Source organism: Manis pentadactyla, chromosome 10, assembly GCF_030020395.1.
Source record: "Manis pentadactyla isolate mManPen7 chromosome 10, mManPen7.hap1, whole genome shotgun sequence".
NCBI lineage: Eukaryota > Metazoa > Chordata > Mammalia > Pholidota > Manidae > Manis > Manis pentadactyla.
Genome location: NC_080028.1, coordinates 49,954,843 through 49,977,468, shown reverse-complemented (window position 1 = coordinate 49,977,468; position 22,626 = coordinate 49,954,843). Strand labels below are relative to the sequence as shown.

The 22,626-nt window shown below is 48.6% G+C and overlaps 2 protein-coding genes across 27 annotated transcripts in view; both read left to right on the top strand.

Annotated features, from left to right (window-relative positions):
- Positions 1-13,543, top strand: part of R3HDM2 (R3H domain containing 2) — a 197,468-nt gene extending 183,925 nt beyond the window's left edge. For 17 of the 18 annotated variants that reach the window (XM_036894828.2, XM_036894836.2, XM_036894829.2 and 14 more), the window contains 10 exons: positions 1,196-1,438; positions 1,763-1,889; positions 2,145-2,305; positions 2,763-2,917; positions 4,058-4,158; positions 9,269-9,438; positions 9,842-9,989; positions 11,130-11,227; positions 11,578-11,662; positions 12,521-13,543. In XM_036894828.2, the coding sequence (XP_036750723.1) occupies positions 1,196-1,438; positions 1,763-1,889; positions 2,145-2,305; positions 2,763-2,917; positions 4,058-4,158; positions 9,269-9,438; positions 9,842-9,989; positions 11,130-11,227; positions 11,578-11,662; positions 12,521-12,861 (1,629 nt within the window). In that variant the 3' untranslated portion in view covers positions 12,862-13,543. The remainder of the gene's footprint in view (positions 1-1,195; positions 1,439-1,762; positions 1,890-2,144; positions 2,306-2,762; positions 2,918-4,057; positions 4,159-9,268; positions 9,439-9,841; positions 9,990-11,129; positions 11,228-11,577; positions 11,663-12,520) is intronic. The other variant, XM_036894841.2, reaches the window with a different exon arrangement.
- A 1,848-nt stretch (positions 13,544-15,391) lies between these two features.
- Positions 15,392-21,756, top strand: STAC3 (SH3 and cysteine rich domain 3). Of its 9 annotated transcripts, none has more exons than XM_057486818.1 (12): positions 15,394-15,587; positions 16,311-16,377; positions 16,644-16,911; positions 17,141-17,238; positions 17,416-17,488; positions 18,361-18,458; positions 20,011-20,077; positions 20,256-20,352; positions 20,595-20,680; positions 20,859-20,910; positions 21,006-21,133; positions 21,311-21,756. In XM_057486818.1, coding segments are annotated over exons 1-12 (1,059 nt in total). In that variant the 5' UTR covers positions 15,394-15,585; the 3' UTR covers positions 21,334-21,756. The 9 variants fall into 9 exon arrangements, 6 of the variants coding, with proteins under 6 accessions (XP_057342804.1, XP_057342801.1, XP_057342799.1 ...); XR_005026745.2 differs by having other exon boundaries at positions 15,397-15,587; positions 20,256-20,305; XM_036894855.2 differs by having other exon boundaries at positions 15,408-15,587; positions 20,256-20,305; positions 20,996-21,133.
- Positions 21,757-22,626: the final 870 nt, after the last annotated feature.

Genomic DNA, 22,626 nt, shown 5'->3' with positions numbered 1-22,626 from the left:
GTCCAGGCTCTCTGCGTGCGTGTGTGTGTGTGTGTGTGTGTGTGTGTGTGTGTGTGTGTGTGTGTCACTGTCCAGGCTCTCTGCGTGCGTGTGTGTGTGTGTGTGTGTGTGTGTGTGTGTGTGTGTGTGTCACTGTCCAGGCTCTCTGCGTGCTTGTGTGTGTGTGTCACTGTCCAGGCTCTCTGCGTGCGTGCGTGTGTGTGTGTGTGTGTGTGTGTGTGTGTGTGTGTGTGTGTGTGTGTGTCACTGTCCAGGCTCTCTGTGTGCGTGTGTGTGTGTGTGTCACTGTCCAGGCTCTCTGCGTGTGTGTGTGTGTGTGTGTGTCACTGTCCAGGCTCTCTGCGTGCGTGTGTGTGTGTATGTGTGTGTCACTGTCCAGGGAGCAGAAGGGACAAGGAAGCCCCAAAATGTGACCTGTCACCATATGAGTGAGAGATGGAACACCATCACTCTTGCTGCTTAGAGAAGAGAGCTGAGAGAGAAGGCAATTATAGACTGGCCAGTCAGTCTCGCCCCCCAGCTCAGCCACTCTCCCTGGCCTCCTTTCAGAGGTGAGAATTGGAAGTCATTTCTGAAAGGCAGGAGAACTCTAGGCGAGTGTCAGAGAACAGAGGTGGAAATGACCTCAAGAGGGAGGAAGGAGATAAGCAGCAGGAGTGGGAGCCCACCAGTGTTTGCTGTGTAGATGGTGCTGGGCCACAGGCCTGGCCACCTATAACAACTCAAGGTGTTACCTAGGTCCCTCATGATAAACATGGGATTTATAGCAACACAGGGGCTCTTTGTATGGCTGGAGGCAAGGGGAAGGCAAGAAAGATAGACTTACCCTTTTTTTAACCAACTGGTTTGCCCTGTTGTTCCTGTATACAGAAGCTGTGTCATTGTCCCCATCTCCCTAGGATTAATTCTAATAAAGACAGATCAGAGTGACCATTGTGACCTCATATGGTGGGGAGACTGGCTGTGGTATTGGGGTTTGAACAGCCATTCAGCTCATAGCAATTCAAAACACCATGTGACAGAGGGTTAGGGCTAAGAAGGACCTCCCAGGACACATAGGCAGGAGTGTCCCAAATTGGCCTAAGGAAGGCAGGTTGTAGAGAGGGTTGCTATTTCTGTCTGTCTGCCTATTGAAGCCAAAGACATGGGGCTTGATATGACCTCAGTCCTTGAGTCTCCCCTACTCTCTCAACAGGCAGATGACCTCAGCACCCCATTTGGACAAATGAGCCTTAGCCGCCAAGGTTCTGCTGAAACTGCTGACCCCTCCTCAGCTCTGTTCCAGCCCCCACTTATCTCCCAGCACCCTCAGCAGACTAGCTTCATCATGGCTTCTACAGGACAGCCCCTTCCCACTTCCAACTATTCCACCTCTAGCCATGCACCACCTACTCAGCAGGTCCTGCCACCCCAGGGCTATATGCAGCCCCCTCAACAGGTGAGCATCATGGGCTCCAAGTTTAAATCACTGAGTTAGTTTGTCCAGCATGATAATCCTCCCTTCTTCCTCCAGTTTAGGCAGACCAGAGAGGTAACTGCCCCACGTCCATTTCCCTGCCTTGTGCTTCAGAGCTGACTTTTAGTCAGAAGGTCGCCTTTCTTTGTAACAAATCCTTCCTGTTCTGTTTCAAACTTGTGTGCTAATGCTTCATTAGCAGGCCCAGAATATCTCCATTTACAGATTTCTGGCTACTTAATAGTTTGGGGGTGTTGGGGCTGAATTGAAGGGGCCCTCTCACATCTCTCTTTCCTCTCACCATAGATCCAGGTTTCTTACTATCCCCCTGGACAGTATCCAAACTCCAACCAGCAATACCGACCTCTCTCTCACCCGGTGGCCTACAGCTCCCAGCGTGGTCAACAGCTGCCTCAGCCCTCCCAGCAGCCTGGTAAGAGGAACTGAAGTGTAAGAAGGCAGTGAATAGGGGAAGAGAGGAGACTGGGAAAGAGAGAATTACCTTCTTGACTTAAAGAAGAAAAAATAAAAAAGACAGGAGTGATTAGGGTCCTAAAGAAAGACCCAGGATCCCAGGATCTCCAGAAAAAGAAATGGTAAAGTAGGCAGAAGGGAAATTACTGAGAGTGTGACCTCCTAAACATTGTTGAAACCATGCTAATGCCTTCTCTGCCTTGCCTGTCCCTAGGTTTACAGCCCATGATGCCTAACCAGCAGCAGGCAGCTTACCAAGGCATGATTGGAGTCCAGCAGCCACAGAACCAGGGCCTGCTCAGCAGCCAGAGAGGCACCATGGGAGGCCAGATGCAAGGCCTGGTGGTTCAGTACACTCCACTGCCTTCCTACCAGGTAGGTGCTCTCTGCTTGGGAAGGTCACCCAGGCCAGGAGTAAGGAAAAGGACAGCCTCCCATATCACACACTCTGACAGCTCCAACACCAAATGTCATTCAGTTTCCCACCTAGAATTCTTAGATTTTTTTCATTTGAGAGAAAGCCTGGACAGTCTGAGAGGAGTCTTTATCTAAATTGTTTCGCCTTTATACAGCCATGCAAATGAGTATATGCCCCAAAAAGTAGGATCTAAAGGAAATCAGGCTCCTTCTTCCATGTCAGATGTCCAAGGGTGGTGCTTGGAGAAGAGGGAAGTGGAGATAGCTCTATAAGCAGTTCCTTAGGCAGAATAGCAGAACAGGAGGCACCTCCAAAGGTAGGGAAGGAAGTTAGTGTCCAATGATGAGAGGCTGATCTCTGGGTGAACGGTGAGATGCTGGGAGTATGAGTAGTTATTCTCTCCTCTCCACCCAGGTCCCAGTGGGTAATGACTCACAAAATGTGGTCCAGCCGCCATTCCAGCAACCCATGCTGGTCCCTGTGAGCCAGTCTGTGCAAGGGGGCCTTCCAGCAGGGGGCGTGCCCGTGTACTACAGCATGATTCCGCCAGCTCAGCAGAATGGTACGAGGTGAGGATTCCCAGAGAGAGTGGGGGCACATCTCCTATAGACCTTCAGCAACCGTTTCACCATGGTTTTGTTTTCACTGGCCAAAGAAAAGAAAGGCAGGGGTAAAGATCCTAGTGGTGCCCTAAAGCAGGTGTAATATGAGGGAGTTCATTCTCTTTTTTGTCCTTGTTGCTGTGACCACTTGCATATGACCTTGTCAGCAGAAAAAAAATTCGTGCTTCAGAGACAGAGGCTTTATAATTTACCCCCCCTTTTTTTTTTCTAATCAGTAGGATTTAGAATTACAGGGTAGAGACTACTCATCATTAAAAGAAGCAATTTGGAGCATATATATGTAAACTTTTCTGTGTACCTCTGTTAATCTCAGATGGTCTATTTTTATATGTCTATATTTTTAGTATATGTCATAGCTAACAGAATTTTAGAGGTAGTAGTCACCTTAGAAATTCCTAGTCCACTCCCCTTTGTTGTTTTTCTCCCTTTTATAAATGAGGAAATGCCACCTAGGGATGTTAAGAAATTTACTGAAGTCACACAGCTAGTTAGAAGCAGAGCTGGAACTAGGACTTAAGTCTGGGCCTATCTGTATGTATTCCTGTGTCTCTCTCTCAGTGTGTATATTTATTTCTGTCTTTCTATATATATAACTCTATGTTGTCTTGAGTTTTGTGGGGTTTTTTTCCCCATTTGTCTTTCGGTGACCATCTGTGTTTGTCATTGTGTAAATATGTAATCACACATCTCCTTATTTTTTTACCCATCTCTCTCTATCACTGTGTGTCTCTCTGGAACTCTCTTTGTGGTTCTGTTGTGTTTTCTCAGAGAGTGAGAGAGAGAGAGAGAGAGAGAGTGAGAGAGTGTGTCTGGTGTTTCCACATGGTTGGGAAGAGCTTGTGTCACTAACATTCCATCTGTATCACTGATTAGCAGCTTCCTAATTGAAAGATGATCAAGTACAAATACATATAATTAACTTTGAACTGATGAGTGATTTTAGAAATTGCCTGGCAAATTGATCTGGGAATGTCTTGGAGCTGCCTTTGCTTCCCACAGGGAAGGCCCAGAAAGCAACAGCTGTTTGCCAGGAGCTGTGCCCCTCCCTCTACTGCTTTACCACTCCTCTCTTCTCCATCTCCCCAGCCCTTCTGTGGGGTTTCTGCAACCTCCTGGCTCTGAACAGTACCAGATGCCTCAGTCTCCCTCTCCCTGCAGTCCACCACAGATGCCACAGCAGTACTCAGGTAAGAGAATACAGAACTGGGGGGTTCTGTGCACTGGCAAGAGTAAATGCTGCTGAAGGACTTATGCTCTAGAGCCGGGGAGGCAGAGAGAGTTCAGGGATTGGCTCTGTCCCAAAATGAGGAGACACCAAACTCCTGGCTGGTGTTTGCCAGGGGTACAAAAGAGGCTGATTCTCAAAAGAGGTGAGGTTAGTTGCCCCATCCCCATCCCTGGGAAGCCACACCTCTGATAGGGTTCCTTATTTTCTTTCCTGTTTCTTTTTTTTCCCCTGAGTCCAGCATTATGCTCACGTGCCTTTGAGACATGTAGTGCTCACTTGTCTCTCCTGCAGACATTCTTCCTATGAATGTCTTTTATCTTGGGAGCTTTTCTTTTATCTTGGGAGGGTGAGGGCAGCTGACAAGTCATATTTTAGATTTGTTTAGCAGTTTTTCATATGTGCTCATGTACATTGTGTCACTGTAATTCTCACAACATTGTTAAGAGGAAATTTAAGACTCATAAAGAGAATAAATGTCTTTTCTAAGGTCACAGTCCTAGACCTTGAACTTGGGTCTTTTGACTTTCCATAATCCTTGCTGCATTCTCAGTATCACATTTCAACAGGTTTCTGTACTCCATTCTTTTCTCTCCATTGGGAAATAAATGGATATCTTGTTAAACAGCAAAAAGCCCTCTTTGGAGGGGCCAGCTCTCCAGGTGAATAGGGTTATGCTGTGTAGCATTCATTCACTGTCTGCTTTTGCCAAGAACTACCCCCCAACACACCAAATACAGCTGCTTTGTTTCCCGTTCAGCCCACCCTGACGCAGCATTACACTGCAGTTAAACTTCAGGGGTTGTAGAGGGGAGGAGGTGCTAATGTAGCCTCCCACCATTTCCATTCGACTCTGTTGTGGGCATGTCACAGTGCCCTCTTCTGGTGACAGGGAGGTATTTTGCCAGTTTTCACCATTTTAGAAGGGGAATGTTTTTCATGTAAGATTTCTTGCACACTGTTAGATGCTGTGGAGTGGATTCCAAAAATGATAAAACATGATCAGTTCTTACCGTCAAAGAGCGATGATTTGTCTTCATCCATACCAAACACGTATCTCTGACAGGCTGAGAGGTTTTAAATTCAACAGCCCTTACCTTTATTACCTATTGGTCTCTCTAGCTCTGCTAGCTCTCTAGCATTATTGTTTCTCCTAGTGTCAGTCAGGGGCAGTTGACCTTGAAAGTCCCAGCGGGATATGGAAATTTAGTAACCAGCTCCAAGAACCAGTGTAACCTGTGCTTGGCTCCTCAGGGTATATTCTCTCTTCTGTTTGTTAAAATGTGTGCATGTGCATATGGGTGGGCTTGCCTGTACATTTTTGTGTGTATCCTTGGTGGTAAATCTGTGTGTGTGTATATATTTATATGTGTGGATATATATATATATGTCTTCAAATATACATATCTTTAAGATTTTTGAATTAGAAACAAACCAAGTGAAAAGAATTTTTTGCTACCTGCTCTGGGACCTAGTGCTGGATTAAGTAAACTGAAACAGCTGCTGTTCTGAAAGTTGGCAACACTAGAGATCTGGGTTGGAATTGGAAAGAGATAATCTAGGCTCTTCCCAAATCCATAGAATTGGAGGAAGTCCTTAACATCTGGTTCCCTTGCTTTTTTGGAATTTCCCGTTAAATTTCCTTTCTTCCTAGCTACTGTAATTGATTCTAGGTTTCTGACTGACCCCTTGTACTTTTGCTAGATGATGGGACCCTCTTTTCCACACATGTCACCTAAGAGACTGTATTCATCATATCATTGATTTTACAAGTCTTCAGTCCCTGCTCATGGAAATATAAGAGAAGTAGAAGAAAAAGTGCTCATTCTGCCTGCCTTTAGTTTGTCTTTCACTGGGAAGATAGAAGGCCAGCATAGCCCACAATGGCTGTTCTGTCACCTCCAGAGGACGCCACCCGCCCTTCTCCCATGTAGCCACATGGTCATTTTCCAAAAATAAATGCAGGGATTAGGATTGGCTGTTCTGGGAACAACTGTTCTGGCATATTAATACATTTTTGTAGTTGCCCAGTTTACCCCTAAGCCTGGACCTTAATCCTCCACTGTGATATTAGACCTAACTATAACCCCAGGAAACACTTTTCTTCCCACTAAAATGATGGTGTGCTGGTCCCTTGAGGTTTTGACAGCAATGCTTGTCTGGGGAAGATGCCCAAGGCGTAAAATGGCAGTGACACCTATACAGAGGCTCCCAACTAGTCGTGACACAGCAGCATGGCCAGAGGGAGGCTCATACAGAAATAGCCTCCCACATACTGGCTCATTTTGTGGCTGAGGGGTTTCGGAAGCTGAGACTTTTCTCTCCCACTCGCTGCAGATACTCCTCTCCCCTGCCAAAAAAGGGAAAGCCCAAGATACAATTGAATTCTGTCCTGTAACTTGGGAGTGATGCCTGTGGTATTATTTTTCTGGACCTTCCTCTCTAGAGAGTTGATTCCTGGCGGTAAAGAAGCAGCTGTACTCCTCCTCTACCTCTGTGATCTAAAAAAGCAATTAAACAAAACCCAGTTCCGCTGGGCATTGATGTCATCTGTTTGAATTTATGCAGTTTGCTCTGCCCAATCGACCTTTCTGCCCAGGTTTAATGATGCCACTTAAAAAGCCAGTCACATGTCCCCTCTCCTTAAGAGCTTTCAAGCTGAAATTGATTTCCTCATTCAACCCCCTTCTCCCTCTTCCTACTCCGGACCAGGCTCCTTCCCCCACCTAGTTAGTTGTACAGAAGTGCTGTCGCTGGGCGGTTTTGGTTTTGGTTTTGGTTTTGGTTTGCTTTAGTCTGCCATGTCCATTAAGTAGTGGCAGTTCAGCTGTTAACAAATTCCACCTGCTTTTGGCTTGAGGAAGAGAAGCATAAAAATGAGCTCATCAGTGGAGTTGTGCTGTGTCTCGGCTGAGTGAAGGAACAATGCTCCAGGCCAGCGGGGGAGGACTGTGGGGAAGAGCTCAGGACCAAGGCTGTGACTGAGGACACTGGCTTTGTTTTTGTTGGAATCAGAGGAAATAATAAGAGGACTTTGTTCTCTTTCCCTCTTGATTCCCTTAATAGCTCCTCTGGCTACTTGTTGGTATCAGGAAGAGCACCCACCTCCTTGTTCATGCCCACATCCTACACATCCACACACACCCTCCTTTTGCCTGCCTGAGGCATCAGGCTGAGATGCCTCCCAAGAGCTGTACATGTGATTTTTTTGTCTTGGCCCCTCAGGTAGCAGGGGTGTTTGAAAGGCCAGTGGCAGTTTTGTTGGTAGATGATATGGAGCAGGTGGGAGTCTCGGGGTGGGGAAGTAAATACCCATAGCAACTGTGGTAAGGGGCGAGTTGTTGAATTCCACATGTGTGCATGACACCCCACAGCTGGGTGGTTTTCCCATGGCCCTTCTGCCAGCCATGCTAATGAATACCCTGTCCCCCTTGGCAGGGAATGGGGGCTGCGAGCTGTCAGTCAGAATATTTGTGCTCTCTGAGTAGATGAACCCTAGAGGGCGGGGGACATACATGGACTGGGAAATTGGATACCATACATGCTGTGTCCCCTGAGCTGCTCTCTCAGGCCTCCTGCTGTTTCTTTTCCTTTCCTTTGACCAGTGCTACCTGAGAAAAGCAATCACGCTCACTTGCCAGCATGACTGGTGCCCAGGGCAGAGGCTGCAGCATTTCCCATCACAGGAAGCAATGTGATGGTGGCAGCCCCAGAGCACTGAGCCATGAAAACAGCACATTGCAGCAGGCTTTCAAGCTAGTAACCCCAATCCCATCTCTCCACCACTACATACACATGAACTCAGCCTGTCTCCCATCAGAAACACAGCTTGGAGATGGAAAGCAAACTCTCACGCTGGACAGTCCCCTGTGGGGAAGAAGAGCTCCTGCCCATCCCTCCAGGCAGGAACTGTCCATCAAACTGCTTCTCCCCGATCCCCACCTTGCCTTTCACCATGAGGAACTTTCAGGTCTTAATATTCTTCCTCATTGAGGCTTTTCCTTCTCCAGCCTGTAATAGGATAAGATTATCCGTGATTCCCTGTGTTACCGCCTCAGGACCTCATCTAGTCAGTCACCTGAACCTGTCAGTGAAACCCTCAGAGGGTCTGACCCTCCCATCCACTCCTGCTGTCACTGCTCTAATTCAGAACCTCCTCGGTCTGTTTCTGTAGCCTCCTAACTCATCTTCCTGCCTCTAGTCACTTCCTCCCTCCAGCCATTGTACGTTCTGGCTGTTTGAGTTGGCTCTCTGAGGCACAATCCTAGTTCCACACCTACAGGATAAAGACCCTTACCAGAACATGCTTCAAACTGACACCAACTATTTGTGTAATGCCAAACTCCCTATTAGACTGTGCATTCCATAAGGGCAGGAACCAGTTTTGTTCGTTGTACACCCAGTGACCTGCATAGGAACTGGCATCTAGTAAATCTTCAATAAATGTTTGTTGAATAAACATATCTCATCTCCTATGACTTCTTCTACAAAGCCCCCGTGCCTTAGCACCTTGAATTATTTGTCATTTCCTGAATATGACATACATCTCATTGCCATTCCCTCTGCTTGAAATGTTCCCAGCTTACCCAACCCTTGCCCAGGAAGTGCTTCCCCAGTCTGGCTTGATGAAGCTATGTACATTCATCTTCCCCAGAATGACCAGAGATCACTGATCTTATCTGTAACCATTACCAAAAAAGCCTGCACGTGCCTGTAACTCTGGCCCAAGCCCCAGACCGGGACCTGTACCCTGCCCAGACATTTGAGCAATCTGACCTGGGCATTTGGTAATACCTATCTTTGACAGGATGGAGCAGTTTTCTGCCAAACATACCAAAGTACCAAGGCCAGAAGAGCATTGGCATCTGGGACTCACATCCCTTCTGCTCAGCTTCCAGGGAGAGGGAGTCAGGAACTAAGTCTGCAGCAATCTCAGATTCCTGGCAGGACACAGTTTAAGTGACCCTGAGGCGAGTGGGTGGTTTTTGCTTACTGGATGTCCCACTCAGGGTTAGCTGGAAGACCAAGGATAGTTTGAATTCACAATCAACTGCTTTCTTCCTCCCACTCAGGAGTGTCACCTTCTGGACCAGGTGTGGTAGTCATGCAGCTGAATGTCCCTAATGGACCTCAGCCCCCACAGAACCCATCCATGGTCCAGTGGAGTCACTGCAAATACTATAGCGTGGACCAGCGGGGGCAGAAACCTGGAGACCTGTACAACCCTGACAGCAGCCCCCAGGTGAGTCCTGCAGCCCAGCTTTGTCTTGGAAAGGAGGTGACCACATTCTTCTCAGGAGTAATCTTGCCATTGACTGACTGGCCTCTTTTACATGTCTTTTCCTGGGAATTCTTGGAGAGAAACAAAAGAAATAGGGAAGAGCATCTTTTTTCAAGGAACCTAAGATCCAAAGGACAAATACTTGAAAATGCTAAAAGAATATGTAAAACAGTATGTCAAAAAGTAGGCATTAAAATAAATAGATTAACCAGGGGCTGAGGGGGTGCAGTTTAAAAGCACACTCTAACTTGGCAGCATTCAGCAAGCACCGTTGCCTATAGGAGGTGAATTTTCGACCAGGCTGCAGGAGCACCCAGAGAGCACTGCTTGCTGTGGGCATGATGTGTGTCTCTCTCTCCCGCAGGCCAGCACGCACAGGAGCAACAGCCCCGTCACATCGCCCACCCAATCTCCAGCACCCTCTCCTGTCACCAGTCTCAGCAGTGTCTGCGCAGGACTCAGCCCCCTTCCTGTCCTCACACAGTTCCCCCGGCCTGGGGGTGTGGCACAGGGTAAGGCTAGATTAGGGCTGGCTGCTGTCCAGTTTGCCCTTCACATCCCAGCCCCAAGTGGGGAGACCAAGAGGTTAGTAACAGGCAGGGAACCATAGCGGCTGGTCATCCACCTCTGGACGCCAACTCTTCCTTTAACATCATTAAATGTTAGGCCAAGGACACCTATCCCTCTTTAACACTGCCCATACTTAACTTATTCCAGACCTCCTTTACATATCTATTATTTACCACCAAATAAGATAGGAAAGAAGTTCACTGAACTTTCTAATGAACCACAGTGTTCAGCCCATCAGTGCTGAGTCTGTGGGACCAGGGACATGGGACTGTGTCAGCAACAGTATGGTTTTAAAAGTGGGAATGCTGGGTTTGGGTTAAAAAACTTTATCAGTTCCAGTTTCATCACTAACTAGCTTTGTGATGTTGAGTATGTTACTTAAATTTGAAACCAGACCTCAGTTTCCTAATCTATAAAATGAGGTTAATCACATATAAGATGCAAATAAACTTACCTGCTTTCTGTCTTGGCTGTCACAGCAGTATGAAAATAAGATGACATGGTTTTAAAACTTTAAAGTGCTCTGAAATAGAATATTTCTCAACAGTAACAGGTAACATGGTGCTTAACTATGTAGTGTGTGCTATGCTGTAAGAGCTTTGCATGTCTTACATTAGTTTAACCTTCCCAGCTACACTTACAAGGGGAAAATGTACCAATATCCCATTTCCAATAACAGCCAAGACATGAACTTAGGCAGTCCGACTCCAAGTCTTGTGCTCTTGTACCCTACTCTGTAGTGCCCCTCACATGAGTCAGAAACTTGAGCCCTGGCTCTGGGGTGGAGAGAATCTACCTAAGAAATAAAAGACATTCATGAGGGGTCTGCAGGTTTCCTCCAGTGGACAGAGCCTTCCTTCAATGGTGAGGGATCCTAATTGCCCCATGTATCTGAGATACAGCTGGGAGCCAGGGGGCTGAGGAAGAGAGACAGCTCTTATGTCAGGCACATGGGCTCTCCTATTAGAGATAAAGTAGGAATAGTGTTTATGATTGCTGTCTGTCCCTAAGGCCCACGAAGGTCATAAAAGTTATACCACAACTCTGTAACTCCCAGAAAGCCATCTGCTCTTCCTCTCTAGGTGATGGGCGCTACTCCCTCTTGGGCCAGCCATTACAGTATAATCTGTCCATCTGCCCTCCTTTGCTCCACGGTCAGTCAACTTACACAGTGCACCAGGTAAGGGTGTCCATCATCAGTCTTAGGGCCATCATACCCCCTACTCATTCAGGTCCCTTTCTCTGAACCATCTCCCTCAACCAGCTAGGTGGACAAGAGAGACAGCTACAGAGGGAATGAATAAAGTAGGAGGGGCCTTACCCCACTGCCATGCTCATGCCTCCCAACTGACCCCAGTGCCAAGAAGGAGAGGTTCTTTGTCTCTCAGTGGCCATTCTCTGGCCAAGCTGATTGCCAGGCAGGGTGGGGTCCTCAGGGTTAGTGCTGCTCCCTAATCTCAGGCAGACACTGGGATGCAGGGCAGTCCATAGTACCGACCTGGGATGAGATTTATCTCTCTAATGTTTAAGGGGCAGAGCGGATTGAAGCATGGAAACCGGAGCAAGAGACAAGCACTCAAATCTGCCTCTACTGACCTGGGGACAACAGATGTTGGTGAGTCACAGGATGCTGGATCCCCTAGAGAAGATTCTTAGTCCTCTGGCCCTGCCTAACCAGCCCAGGGTGGGTGGGAAAAATCAGATTAGAGTGGAGAGGGGGAATGGGACCCTTTTGTATTCAAGAGCAGGAAAGACCCAGGGAAGTGAAGTTTCTGAGTCCTCCTTACCAGGCCCTGGGGAAGATGATAAAAATTGGGACTAGCTCAGGGATGGGGGATGCTGAGCCTGTTAGTAACACAGTCTTATAATAGTAGTCCTGATCCCAATATAGGATGTCTACCTTTGGTAGTCCTCGATCAAAACTTAAAATTAGAGAATCCAGGGGAGCAGGTCTCCTCCGGCCAGCCTTCCATATGAGGCATACAAGAGCGCTCAGGATTTCCTGTTTGGAGCAGTTTGCTAAACAAGAAAAGGACGGGAAACTGACTTCCCTAGTTGATAAGAAAGAGGAATCCCATTGAGCCTTCTCCAGGAAGGGAACCATGGGATCTATTGCAGGTTGGATAGTGACTTGGGGAGTGAACATCAGCAGAAGCTGCACTTGCTTCACAGTGATGGCACCGTGAGAGAGCTGAGGTGTGGTTCTGCAGATCTAAAATCTGGGATTCAGATTCCCAGTCTCATGCCACACCTCTGGTCTAGGAGACGAGGAAGGTTCCTGATCTCCTAACTGCCCAGATCAGAGTCTGGATGGTGGGGCGTTGGGGAAGGAGGAGAGGGCTAAGTGAGAAAGGCCAGGCTTTTGAGATGATCTTATGCAGACTCAGTCAGCTGCACACTTCTCTGCTGGCTACTGTCCAGTCCTCCCTGCGCTAGACCTCTGACAACCATATCCTCTCTCCTCCTCTTCCAGTCCTGGGGCGGGTGCTGGAGGTGACAGATCTCCCTGAGGGCATCACCCGTACGGAGGCAGACAAGCTCTTCACTCAGCTCGCCATGTCAGGCGCCAAGATCCAGTGGCTCAAGGATGCTCAAGGGCTGCCTGGCGGGGGTGGTGGGGAAAATGGTGGGACTGCCGAGAATGGCCGCCATGCGGACCTCGCTGCCTTGTACACCATCGTGGCTGTGTTCCCCAGCTCCCTTGCTGCCCAAAATGCCTCCCTTCGCCTCAACAACTCCGTGAGTCGCTTCAAACTTCGAATGGCCAAAAAGAACTATGACCTGAGGATCCTGGAGCGAGCCAGCTCACAATAAGTGGAGGAGGGGGGAAGAAGGGCCTGGCATGGCAGGGCTGGGTAGAGGAGGTCCAGGAATCCTGACAGACCACAGACAGAGGCACAAAGTAAGGTGACAGACGCTGAACTGGAGCATAAGACCTTAGGGATGAAGATGGAAACGGACTCTCACCCTGGCGTGGAACTCCTTGCTCCCCAGCCATGGGTCCCTCTTTTTCCCTGGTTGACCCCCGCTATTTCCCTCTCCTTCCCATCCTCTTCTGTCATTTTTTTTAACTCCTCTACTACCATGAAATTAATTTCTTTCATATTTGTTGGTTAGGTAGAATCAGGAGGGTCCCTCACTCCTGTCTCCTTACCATCCCAAACTCCCTTTTTGTTTTTGGTCTCTATGAGTATATTTATATGGACAGAATTAAGAAAAATGAAATTGATTTTCCCTTTCTCTCACTTCTCCCATCTTGTCTCCCCAAACTCCACAAAGTTAAAACTTGGGCTTTCCCCCACCTCCCAGAACACTTGCATATTGTTTGTTTGAGGTTCGTGCCACAGTAACAGACAGTATTTAATGCACATACAGATGTTTGCTGGGTATATTCACTGTAAATTTTATTTAATCTGATTTTTTGTTTGTTTGGGGGGTTACTTGGAGGAAGGAGGTTGATTTTGTTTTTAAAATATAAAAAAAATCTGTCACTGGACGTCAGTCACTGTTTCTCTGTTGCTGCCCTGGTGGGGGTGGGGGTTGGCAGTCCTGGGCCGATACAGCCCCAGAGCCATTGGAGGGATTGTAATGTGGGCTGGGATGGCTTTCCTTGGCTTCTGCACAAACATCTTCCTAACGCTATTCCCTGCATCCCGTCAATGGCTGGGTCTCTAATGGGACCTTGCTTCTGAGCTCTCCCAACACTGCCACTAACTGTGGTTCATCAAGCACATCACTTCTTGACTCTGGGCCTCTGAGTGTTCCTCAGTAAAATAAGAGACTTGGACTAACTAGGTTACATTTGCAGATCGTTCTACCCTGTTAGTCCCATAGTACTAATTTTGGGCCCTGGTAGCTGAGCTGCGGAGGGGTCCAGAGCTGAGTTGAGATGCTGGCCTCATACCTGTCCTTCTAATCTTCTGAATACTTCAGTGATGGAGGTGGTGGGCCTTCCTTTAATCCTAAAGCCAAAGGATTGAGTGCTACCCAGCAGGAATAGAAGTGAATTTTTTTTTACAATAAAAGTTTCATCAGTTCAACTTACAGTGCCAAAATGCTCAGCAGTCCCCATCCTGTGAAGCTGGAGAGAGAAATCTTTTCCTCTTTCAGTCTTCTCAAAGCTGGCCTGTCATGCACAGTCACACCTGAGTTGTTAAAGGGCCTATAGACCCAGAACCATCCAGCAGCCCCTCTTCAATCTTAACCACCCCTTAAGAACAGAAAAAAGAGCAGAAGTAGAAGTGACAAAGCACATTGCCCTGGAAATCTCATGGGTCTGGGTAGCGGTATCTGTAGCCAGGCTCCTCCAAAGGTTGTCTGACCCAGCCTCCAACATAATCCTTACCTTCTAAGTGGTATGAAGAAAGCAGCATTACCTTACCACCCCAAATTGTTCTCCTCCAAGATGGGAATATCTCCTCTTTGAGCCACGTCACAGCCCAGAGTAGGAGAAAGCACATCCCTCTGAGATACGAATGCCAGATACCTCATCCAGCCATCCATTCATACACTGGGGCCTTGAGGAGGGAGGTAGAATCAGGGAATCAAAATTATTTAGGAAGTTTGGGGTTTACCCATCCTACCTCCAAGATGGGGAAGGGGGCATTCTTCCAGACAGTAAAAACTCCCTATGTGGCAGCTATTGCCTTCTGTCCAATGTTAATGAGATCATCTCTACCTGTTCAACAGACTCTCACACCCCAGAGCTCCTCACATGGAAATTCTAGCCTGGCTTTTTATTGCAGCTCTTGGAATTCCCGTCATCCTGAGGACAAGATTTTAGAGAAGTAAGGAGAAGGTGTCCTGGGGGCCGCTGGAGGAAATTAAGCATTACTGGGAGTGCTCTCCACCCCCTTACAAGATGGCAGCAATGTAGCCCTCCAACTACGTACAGAAAAGAAAGCAGTCTAGGCTTGCTGACGGGAGAGCTCCAAGAACCAAAACTTCCCTTTCTTCACGAGCTCCCAGACCTTGCCTTCCTTAAGGCTTGATACTAGATATGTGCCTAAGGGTGTAAGAACACATGCCACAAGAAGACAGTGGCTGAGAAATTGGAGGCTGGCTCCTAAAGTAGGTCCACGGAGGGTACAATTGGGGAGGTGTTTGGACCTTGGGGGAGAAGAATGAGAAAGCTGTCAGTCATCTAAAGTCACCCAAATGAGTATGCAGCATGAGCAGACACTCCCTTCCTGAGGTTAGCCAATACTGACCTGTACACTGTGGATGAATAACCCGGAACAGCGACTCTGGGGTATGGGAGGAGTTAGGGTCCAGACCTCCCCGTGTCCAATTTCTCTGTGTCAGCTGTGTTGCTCAGCTGTCCACTTTCCTCCAGCCCTGTCATTTCAGCTCCGACACCAAGGCGAGAGGCTAGAAGGTCTACAAATACCGTCTGGGTGGCTGGTGTGAGTCAGAGGGTACTGGGGGGGGTGCTTAGCCCCCAAAGAAGAGGACCAGGCCTTCCCCAGCACTACCTTCAAAGACCCCAGGGGCTCCCTCTTCCCTCCACAGACTGTGGCCTGACTTAGGGAACCTCAAATGTAAGTTGCCTCTTCATCCTTTTTCCATTTCCATGACTGCTCACCCCAGCTCCCCAATCTATAGTCTGTGTAGCTTTTTCATTTCTCTCCTGTCTGAGTAGTTTGGGGTTTCTGAGTGAAATTATTATTCCACTCCAGGACAAGAGCTATGATTGGAGAGTGGGGTGGGGGTGAGGTCAAGGGACTGGAGTAATAAGGGGAGGAAAGGCTCATATTACTCGAAAACTTAAAATAGCTGAGGACAAGGCAGGCTGGGAACTAGGCATTGGGCCCCTGGGGCCCAAGAAAGAGGGGAGAGTAAACATTCCAGCCCATCCCTCTGTGCACGCTAGAGGACACACATTAAACCTCTTGAAGAAAGGTGATGTGGGAAGGTGTGTATCACTTTGTTGCCCACAGATTCCCAGATGAAACAAGTACCTGTAGAGAAAGCCCTAAACCATGCAGCCTTGAGCACCATGTTGGAGCTGTAAACTCTGGGATTGGCCCTCGGGCTGGAAGGATGGGTGCAAGTTTGAGGAGCTGATTAGGAAGTTCTTCAGTCTATTGGACTTTTCCCTGGACCTCCATGGAGTCTTTGTTCTTAAGTCCTCTGAAAGGATCTCTGTTTAATCAAATTTCTCCAGAAGCCTCCCCTTCAAGGACCACCCTACTCCAAGGGACAGGAATAAGGGAGGGAAGAATAGCAGATTAGGTTCCATAGTGGGGTCCAACCTCTTGCAGGATGACAGAGAAGGAGATGCTCGAGTCCCCTAAGCCCTCCATCCCAGCAGAGACTCGGCAAAGTGGGGTGAGTCTTGGCCTTGAGGACCAGGTGTGGGGAGCTGGGAAACTATTGTAGCCCTTGAACAAAAGTGCTTGAATTGATGTCACTTGTATGTGACTCATTTATTGTTAGAATGCTAGCCAGCACCTGCAGCCCCCAATACCTCCTAATCCTGGGTGTGCCCCTTGCCCAGGGCTAAAGAAACATCTAGTTGGCTTCAGCCTTACCTACTCCAGAGAGCATGACAGTTCTTTTAACATTGGGTTTCCTTCCCTCCCTCCCTCCCTCAGCTCCAGCGGCTGAAGCAGTTATTCAGGAAGGAGTCTACAGAGACAAAGGAGATGGAGCTCCCCACAGAGCCCCAGGCCAATGGGGAGGCAGTGGGAGCTGGTGGGGGGCCCATCTACTACATCTATGAGGAAGAGGAGGAGGAAGAGGAAGAGGAGGAGGAGCTGCCCCCAGAACCTCCTAAGCTTGTCAATGATAAGCCCCACAAATTCAAAGATCATTTCTTCAAGAAGCCCAAGTTCTGTGATGTCTGTGCCCGGATGATTGTGCGTGAGTCAGGGAGGGAAAAGGACAGATTGTGACGTTGAAGGCAGGGAGGGGTGTGCTTAGGAGTATTTGCATAGCAGACTGGCGGTGACAAGATTTAAGAAAATACTATTAGAAACTGAGAGTATCAGGTCCCAGACAGAAAAGGGACCTAAGGGCTAGAGTAGCAGCACTGGTACAAAGAGAAAGGGAAATCGGGAACCTCACCCAAATGTCTTCCCCCTCTCCCAAGTCAACAACAAGTTTGGGCTTCGCTGTAAGAACTGTAAAACTAACATCCATAAACACTGTCAGTCCTATGTGGAGATGCAGAGGTGCTTCGGCAAGATCGTGAGTAGGCTCTGAGGGACAGAAAAGGGGGAGGGAGGGGACATGCTGCCGGTTCCTCCCCACGTCTTTCTCCTTGCTTTTTCTTTGTCAGCCCATCTCTTTTAGGGGTTGCAGTCATGGGTATGATGGGGTTCTACATTGCAGTCTCTAATGATTTTCTCCTATCCCATCCTACAGCCCCCGGGTTTCCATCGGGCCTACAGCTCCCCACTCTACAGCAACCAGCAGTACGCTTGTGTCAAAGATCTCTGTAAGTTCTCCATATGGGATCTGAGGGAAGGGGCAGGTCTAGAGATGGTTTCAGCACCACCTCTAGATTTGGAAGCCAAAATCTGAAACAGAAAGTTGCCATTTCCCATGGTTATCTCTCAACCTAATATTTGAGCCATCTTGAGTGCAGAGTCAATTTCCCCTGTTTTATAGCTGAAGGAGATAAGATTCAACTAAATGTCCACACAGGTAGCAAGAGATAGAGCCAAGACTGAAACCTTCATCTGCCTGACTTCTGTGCTCTTTATACGTAAAACCACTTTTAAACAGGAACAAGGATTCTGGACTGTCTTCATCCTTGTTAGAGAATAATGGCAGACTCAGGGCCAGATCTAGATCTATGGGCATCCTGGGCAGACTCATAATCTGGCAAGCCTTAAAAACATACTTGTTGACAATTTGCTCAGTATTTATTTGGAGGAGAAGTAGAATTCTGTGAGGAGCATGAATGGGAAAAGGAGAACCCACTGAGCAGCACCCCAGCTTATACATGCCACTCAGAGGACCAAAAGTCAGAGGACCACTCTTGTTTGAAGGAGAATAGAGATTCTGAGCATTCCCCAACTCCCAAGCTACTTATTAGCAAAGTTGTCTTTCTAACATCATGTAATGCTCTGTCTGGAAGGAGTGCTGTTAAATATTTTTCTCTCTCACATTACATTTCTAGAAACGTTTTCAGAGGTCTTTATAGATTGATGACCTAGTATGCCCAGCGGACCCTTCCCTGATCCTACACACACACACACACACACATCTATCTGCTCAATCCCACCTCTCCCTTACTTAAGAGGTCTCTTTCCTCCAAGCCTTTCTCTGCCTCCCCAGTAATCTTTCTTCTCCAATTCCCACTAGCTGCTGCCAATCGCAATGACCCTGTGTTTGAAACCCTGCGCACGGGGGTGATCATGGCAAACAAGGAACGGAAGAAGGGACAGGCAGATAAGAAAAATGTGAGCACCACTTCCTCCTAAGGTCCCTTCCAGAGACCCCATGGAGCAGGTCCTGCCTCCTCTCTGGAAAGCTGGCAAAAGCTAGGGATCCTCTTCCCCTAAAATTGCACGTAACCCAAAAGACAAATTTTTGCAGGCAGTTTTATAGGCCTCAGGTTAAGAACTCCTCCCATAGTGTGTGTTTCCTTCAGAACTCCTTTCTGAAACTGCCAGATTAACCACCATAACCAGCTGAAGGCTAGGCTGCTGGCATTGCTGGGAAAAGAAGCAAGAGCTAGGCTTTTGGATTGGGATTAGTTGTCATGCCAAGTAATCAGAGAATTTGAGAGCTGTGCAAGGGTCCATGAAGATCATCTGATCTGACCCATTTATCCTGTAGATGAGGAGACAGGCACAAAGCTAGTGACCAAGAGCAGCTTCATTTCCTTTCATAATAGGGTTACCAGATTGGTAATGCTATATAGACTTGGCATTCAGTTGAGCAAGGAATTAGTTAGCATGACCTTATATCTTTCTGGACAAATAGGATGGACTAATGTGGATAGTGGTTACAGTTAGGTGGATTCCTAAAATTGGCTGCATGAGTACCCCAAAGATCCCAATCCTTTAGGGAGTGTGCAGTTAGAGGGAGATTTCTGATACCTTTCTAACATGATTTGGTCCTTGGTCCTTATCTGTGGACATTCTTCTCACTGATGCAAATGAAGATAAAAATGGTATACCCATTAAGTTTGTGGGAAACATAGGAGGGAAAACTAACACACTGAATAATATATTGAGAAGCCTTACAGACTAGAAGAAAGGCCCAAACTAATAATTTGAAATTTTGTAAAGAAAAATGTATAGGTCTATTCTTGGATTTAAAAAAAAACCAACTGCACAAAAACAACTAGAGACCTGGCCTCCAAGCAGTTGATATAATAGAGGTTGGGTGCAAATTAGAGATTTCAGCTATGACTCATAAGGCACTAGCAGTGTGGTTTGCTGATCCCAGGCAGATTGGCCCACTCAGAACCCATTCTCTTAAGGGAATTACAAGAACTAAGCTGCCTGTTTTTTTTTCTCTTAAACACTGGACCATTTTTAAGGCCAGACAGTATAGTAAAGGACCTGGATTCACAATCACTGGGGGTGATTTAAAGGGACTGATTAAAAAAGACAAGACAAAAAGGACTTGTCACCTGTCCTCAGATCTTTAAGGAGACTGTATTCTTTGTTGCTCCACAGGGCAAATCTGGACCAATAACTAAGAGTTACAGGAAGACTGACATAGGCTTACTATAGGGAATTGCCCCCAAATTACTTGGGCTTACTTTGTAAGGTAGTGAGCTCCCTCTCATTTGCTACATTCAAGCACAATGTGGATGGCCCACCTGCCAGGATGTTTTAGAGGAAGTTTCTGCATTAGGCAGGTGATTAGACTTAGGTTTTCCTCCAAGGCTCCTTCCAGCCCTGCAGTCCTATTATTCTGTAGTTCTCTGGCCTGACTGAAGAGCCAGGGCAAGCATGGGTTCCCAGGACAGTATCTTCCTAACTCTGGTGCTCCCTTCAGCCCCTAGCTGCCATGATGGAAGAGGAGCCAGAATCTGCCAAACCAGAGGAAGGCAAACCCCAGAATGGTGAGTGTCCCCCACCTCCATCCACAGAGATGGAGTAGGGTCAGGGGCTCAGCTGTGGCATAGGGATTGGAGGGCCATGCCGGATTTGGAGATTAAAGAGGCCCTGCAACGGAAGAGTAATAAAATGAGGGCTACCGTCCAGGACCCAGAGGCAATTTGTCGATGTTTCTCATCCCAGGAAACCCTGAAGAGGATAAGAAGGCTGAAAAGAAGACACCTGATGACAAAGTGAGACTCCTTTCTCCCTGCAGGGACCCAGTCCTCGCCCAGCCCAGGTCTGACACCACTTACTGCCTCAGCAGCTCACACTTAACTCGGTGGGTTCCCATCACCCTTAACCTGACTTCACCACCAAACACATGCACACCACAAACTCACACCCAGTACATCCTCTTAGTTCATGGACCTAGAAGAAAGCTGGAATGCAGTGTGTCTGGAAAGTGCCTGTGCCTTGGACTCCTGCCCTTAATTGTGGGACAAAGGAGCCCTGAGACTTATCACCCACTTTCATCCCCAGCACAAGCAGCCTGGCTTCCAGCAGTCTCATTACTTTGTGGCTCTCTATCGGTTCAAAGCCCTGGAGAAGGACGATCTGGATTTCCCGTGAGAGGCCTTAGGATTGGGGTGGGATGTACTGGGAGTGGAGTTGGGGGAGCCCAGATCCCTATGGGAAAGGAAAAGAGGGACTCAGGGCTTGGACCCTATGGGGGCCAGACCTGGGCACAGCCAAGGGCCAGATATGTGAGTGAAAATATCAGAGGCGTCTCCCCTTCTTTCCCAGGCCTGGAGAGAAGATCACAGTCATTGATGACTCCAATGAGGAATGGTGGCGGGTAAGAGAAACGGCCCAGGCTAGGATATGACATGGGTTGAATTTAGAAACTAAGATTAAGATTTTGATTCTACCATCTCCTCTAGGGGAAAATAGGAGAGAAAGTCGGATTTTTTCCTCCAAACTTCATCATTCGGGTCCGGTCTGGAGAGCGTGTGCACCGCGTAACGAGATCGTTCGTGGGGAACCGCGAGATAGGGCAGATCACTCTCAAGAAGGACCAGGTAGCTCTGGTGCCCCAACCTAACCCCAGGCCCAGAGGCGCCTCTGCAAACCACACTCCTTGCAGATCTTGACCCATTAATGGGGCTAGGATGGGGCTCCATAACTCCGACTCCTCTGCTCTCCTCTCCTAACCTTTTTCCTTGATTCCTCTCCTCCCTAAACCTTCAATCCTTTAGATCGTGGTGCAGAAAGGAGATGAAGCTGGGGGCTACGTCAAAGTCTACACAGGCCGCAAGGTGGGGCTGTTCCCCACCGACTTCCTGGAGGAGATTTAGGCATGCAAGCGCCTGCTGGCAGGAGATACCCAAGCCCCATTCTGGGCGGGCCCAGAGGAGGCTGGGGAGGAAGGGAGCCAAAGCAACTGTACTGCTGGTTTAGGGAGGAGTGGAAAGGCCCGCCAGAGTGTGAGGAGGCTTCTGGGAAGGGACCGGTTCCGACTCCCTACCCCAGCCTTAGGGCCTCGGATACCTGGTGCCCAGAACAGCCTCACCCACGACCCTCAGGGTACACAGCCTGTGGGAGCCGGAAAAAGAACGAACTCCACTAGGGGGCGCCCTGGGGATGTGGGAGGTGAGCTTTGGAATCATGCGATTTTATTAAAGTTTTGACAAAAGTTAGGAAAGTTTGTTCTCTACCTGGGGGCTGCGGGAAGAGGGAGAAGAGGGCCTGCGAAGGGGACGTGGAGAATCCTCCCCAGCTGTCTCACCTCACTACCATCAAGTAAGACAAGGCACACTTGGGCTAAGGCTGGGGGAGGTAGGAGACAGGTGCGACCGCCAGCCGAAAAAAGGCCTGTCAGTGAAGAAAAAGCAAGCCGGGCTAGGGTCCCCATATCCCCTGTGACTGGGAGGATGGGTAACAGGGTAAGGCCCTCTAGCTGGGGGCGATTTAGTCGCGCAGCCCCGTGCATTTAGGAACTTGGCTCAATGCCGAGCTAGGCCGCCAGGGGGCGATGGAAGATCTCAGTTGGAGAGCGAGGGGTTGGGGGTGTTGCGTGGAGGAGAGAACTGGAGACACAGAGCCAGAGACCCTGGGCCTTAGGGGGGAGGTGGGGGTGCGTGCCATCTCCATGGCAACATCTCACGTCCTCCGGGAACCCAGCTAGCGAGGCCAGGGGGCCTAACCCCTCCCGCGCGGCCTCCGCCCCAGCCCTTTGCGACAGGTACCGAGTGAAGAGGGCACGTGGCAGACAGCTAACCGGCTCACGCAGAGACCCCCTGCGGCGTGCCGTATGCAAATGTTATTGTTTGCATATGCAAATGTGCAAATGTGCCAGCCCCGGTCAGGGTGGCAGGTGGCTGGGCTCGGGAAGGTGTGGGGAAAGGAGCTGAAGGAGACGAGGAGTTTGGGGACCAGTGAGAGGCAGTCTGGGGTGGTCCCTGAAGTGGGGCAGGAGGAGGGTCTTGAGCTTGATGGATGGGGGAGGGTCAGCCTGGCCAACCAGGAGATCTCTGCCCGGTGTCTGCCAGGCTTGAGGTTGGCACCGCCTAGC

Bases quoted from the DNA above. Each gene is read 5' to 3' on its own strand.
- STAC3 (XM_057486816.1), top strand. The intron at 17,239-17,415 runs GTGAGTAGGCTC...CCCATCCTACAG, and splicing joins AGAGGTGCTTCGGCAAGATC to CCCCCGGGTTTCCATCGGGC. The intron at 20,395-20,858 runs GTGGGTTCCCAT...CTTCTTTCCCAG, and splicing joins AGCAGCTCACACTTAACTCG to GCCTGGAGAGAAGATCACAG.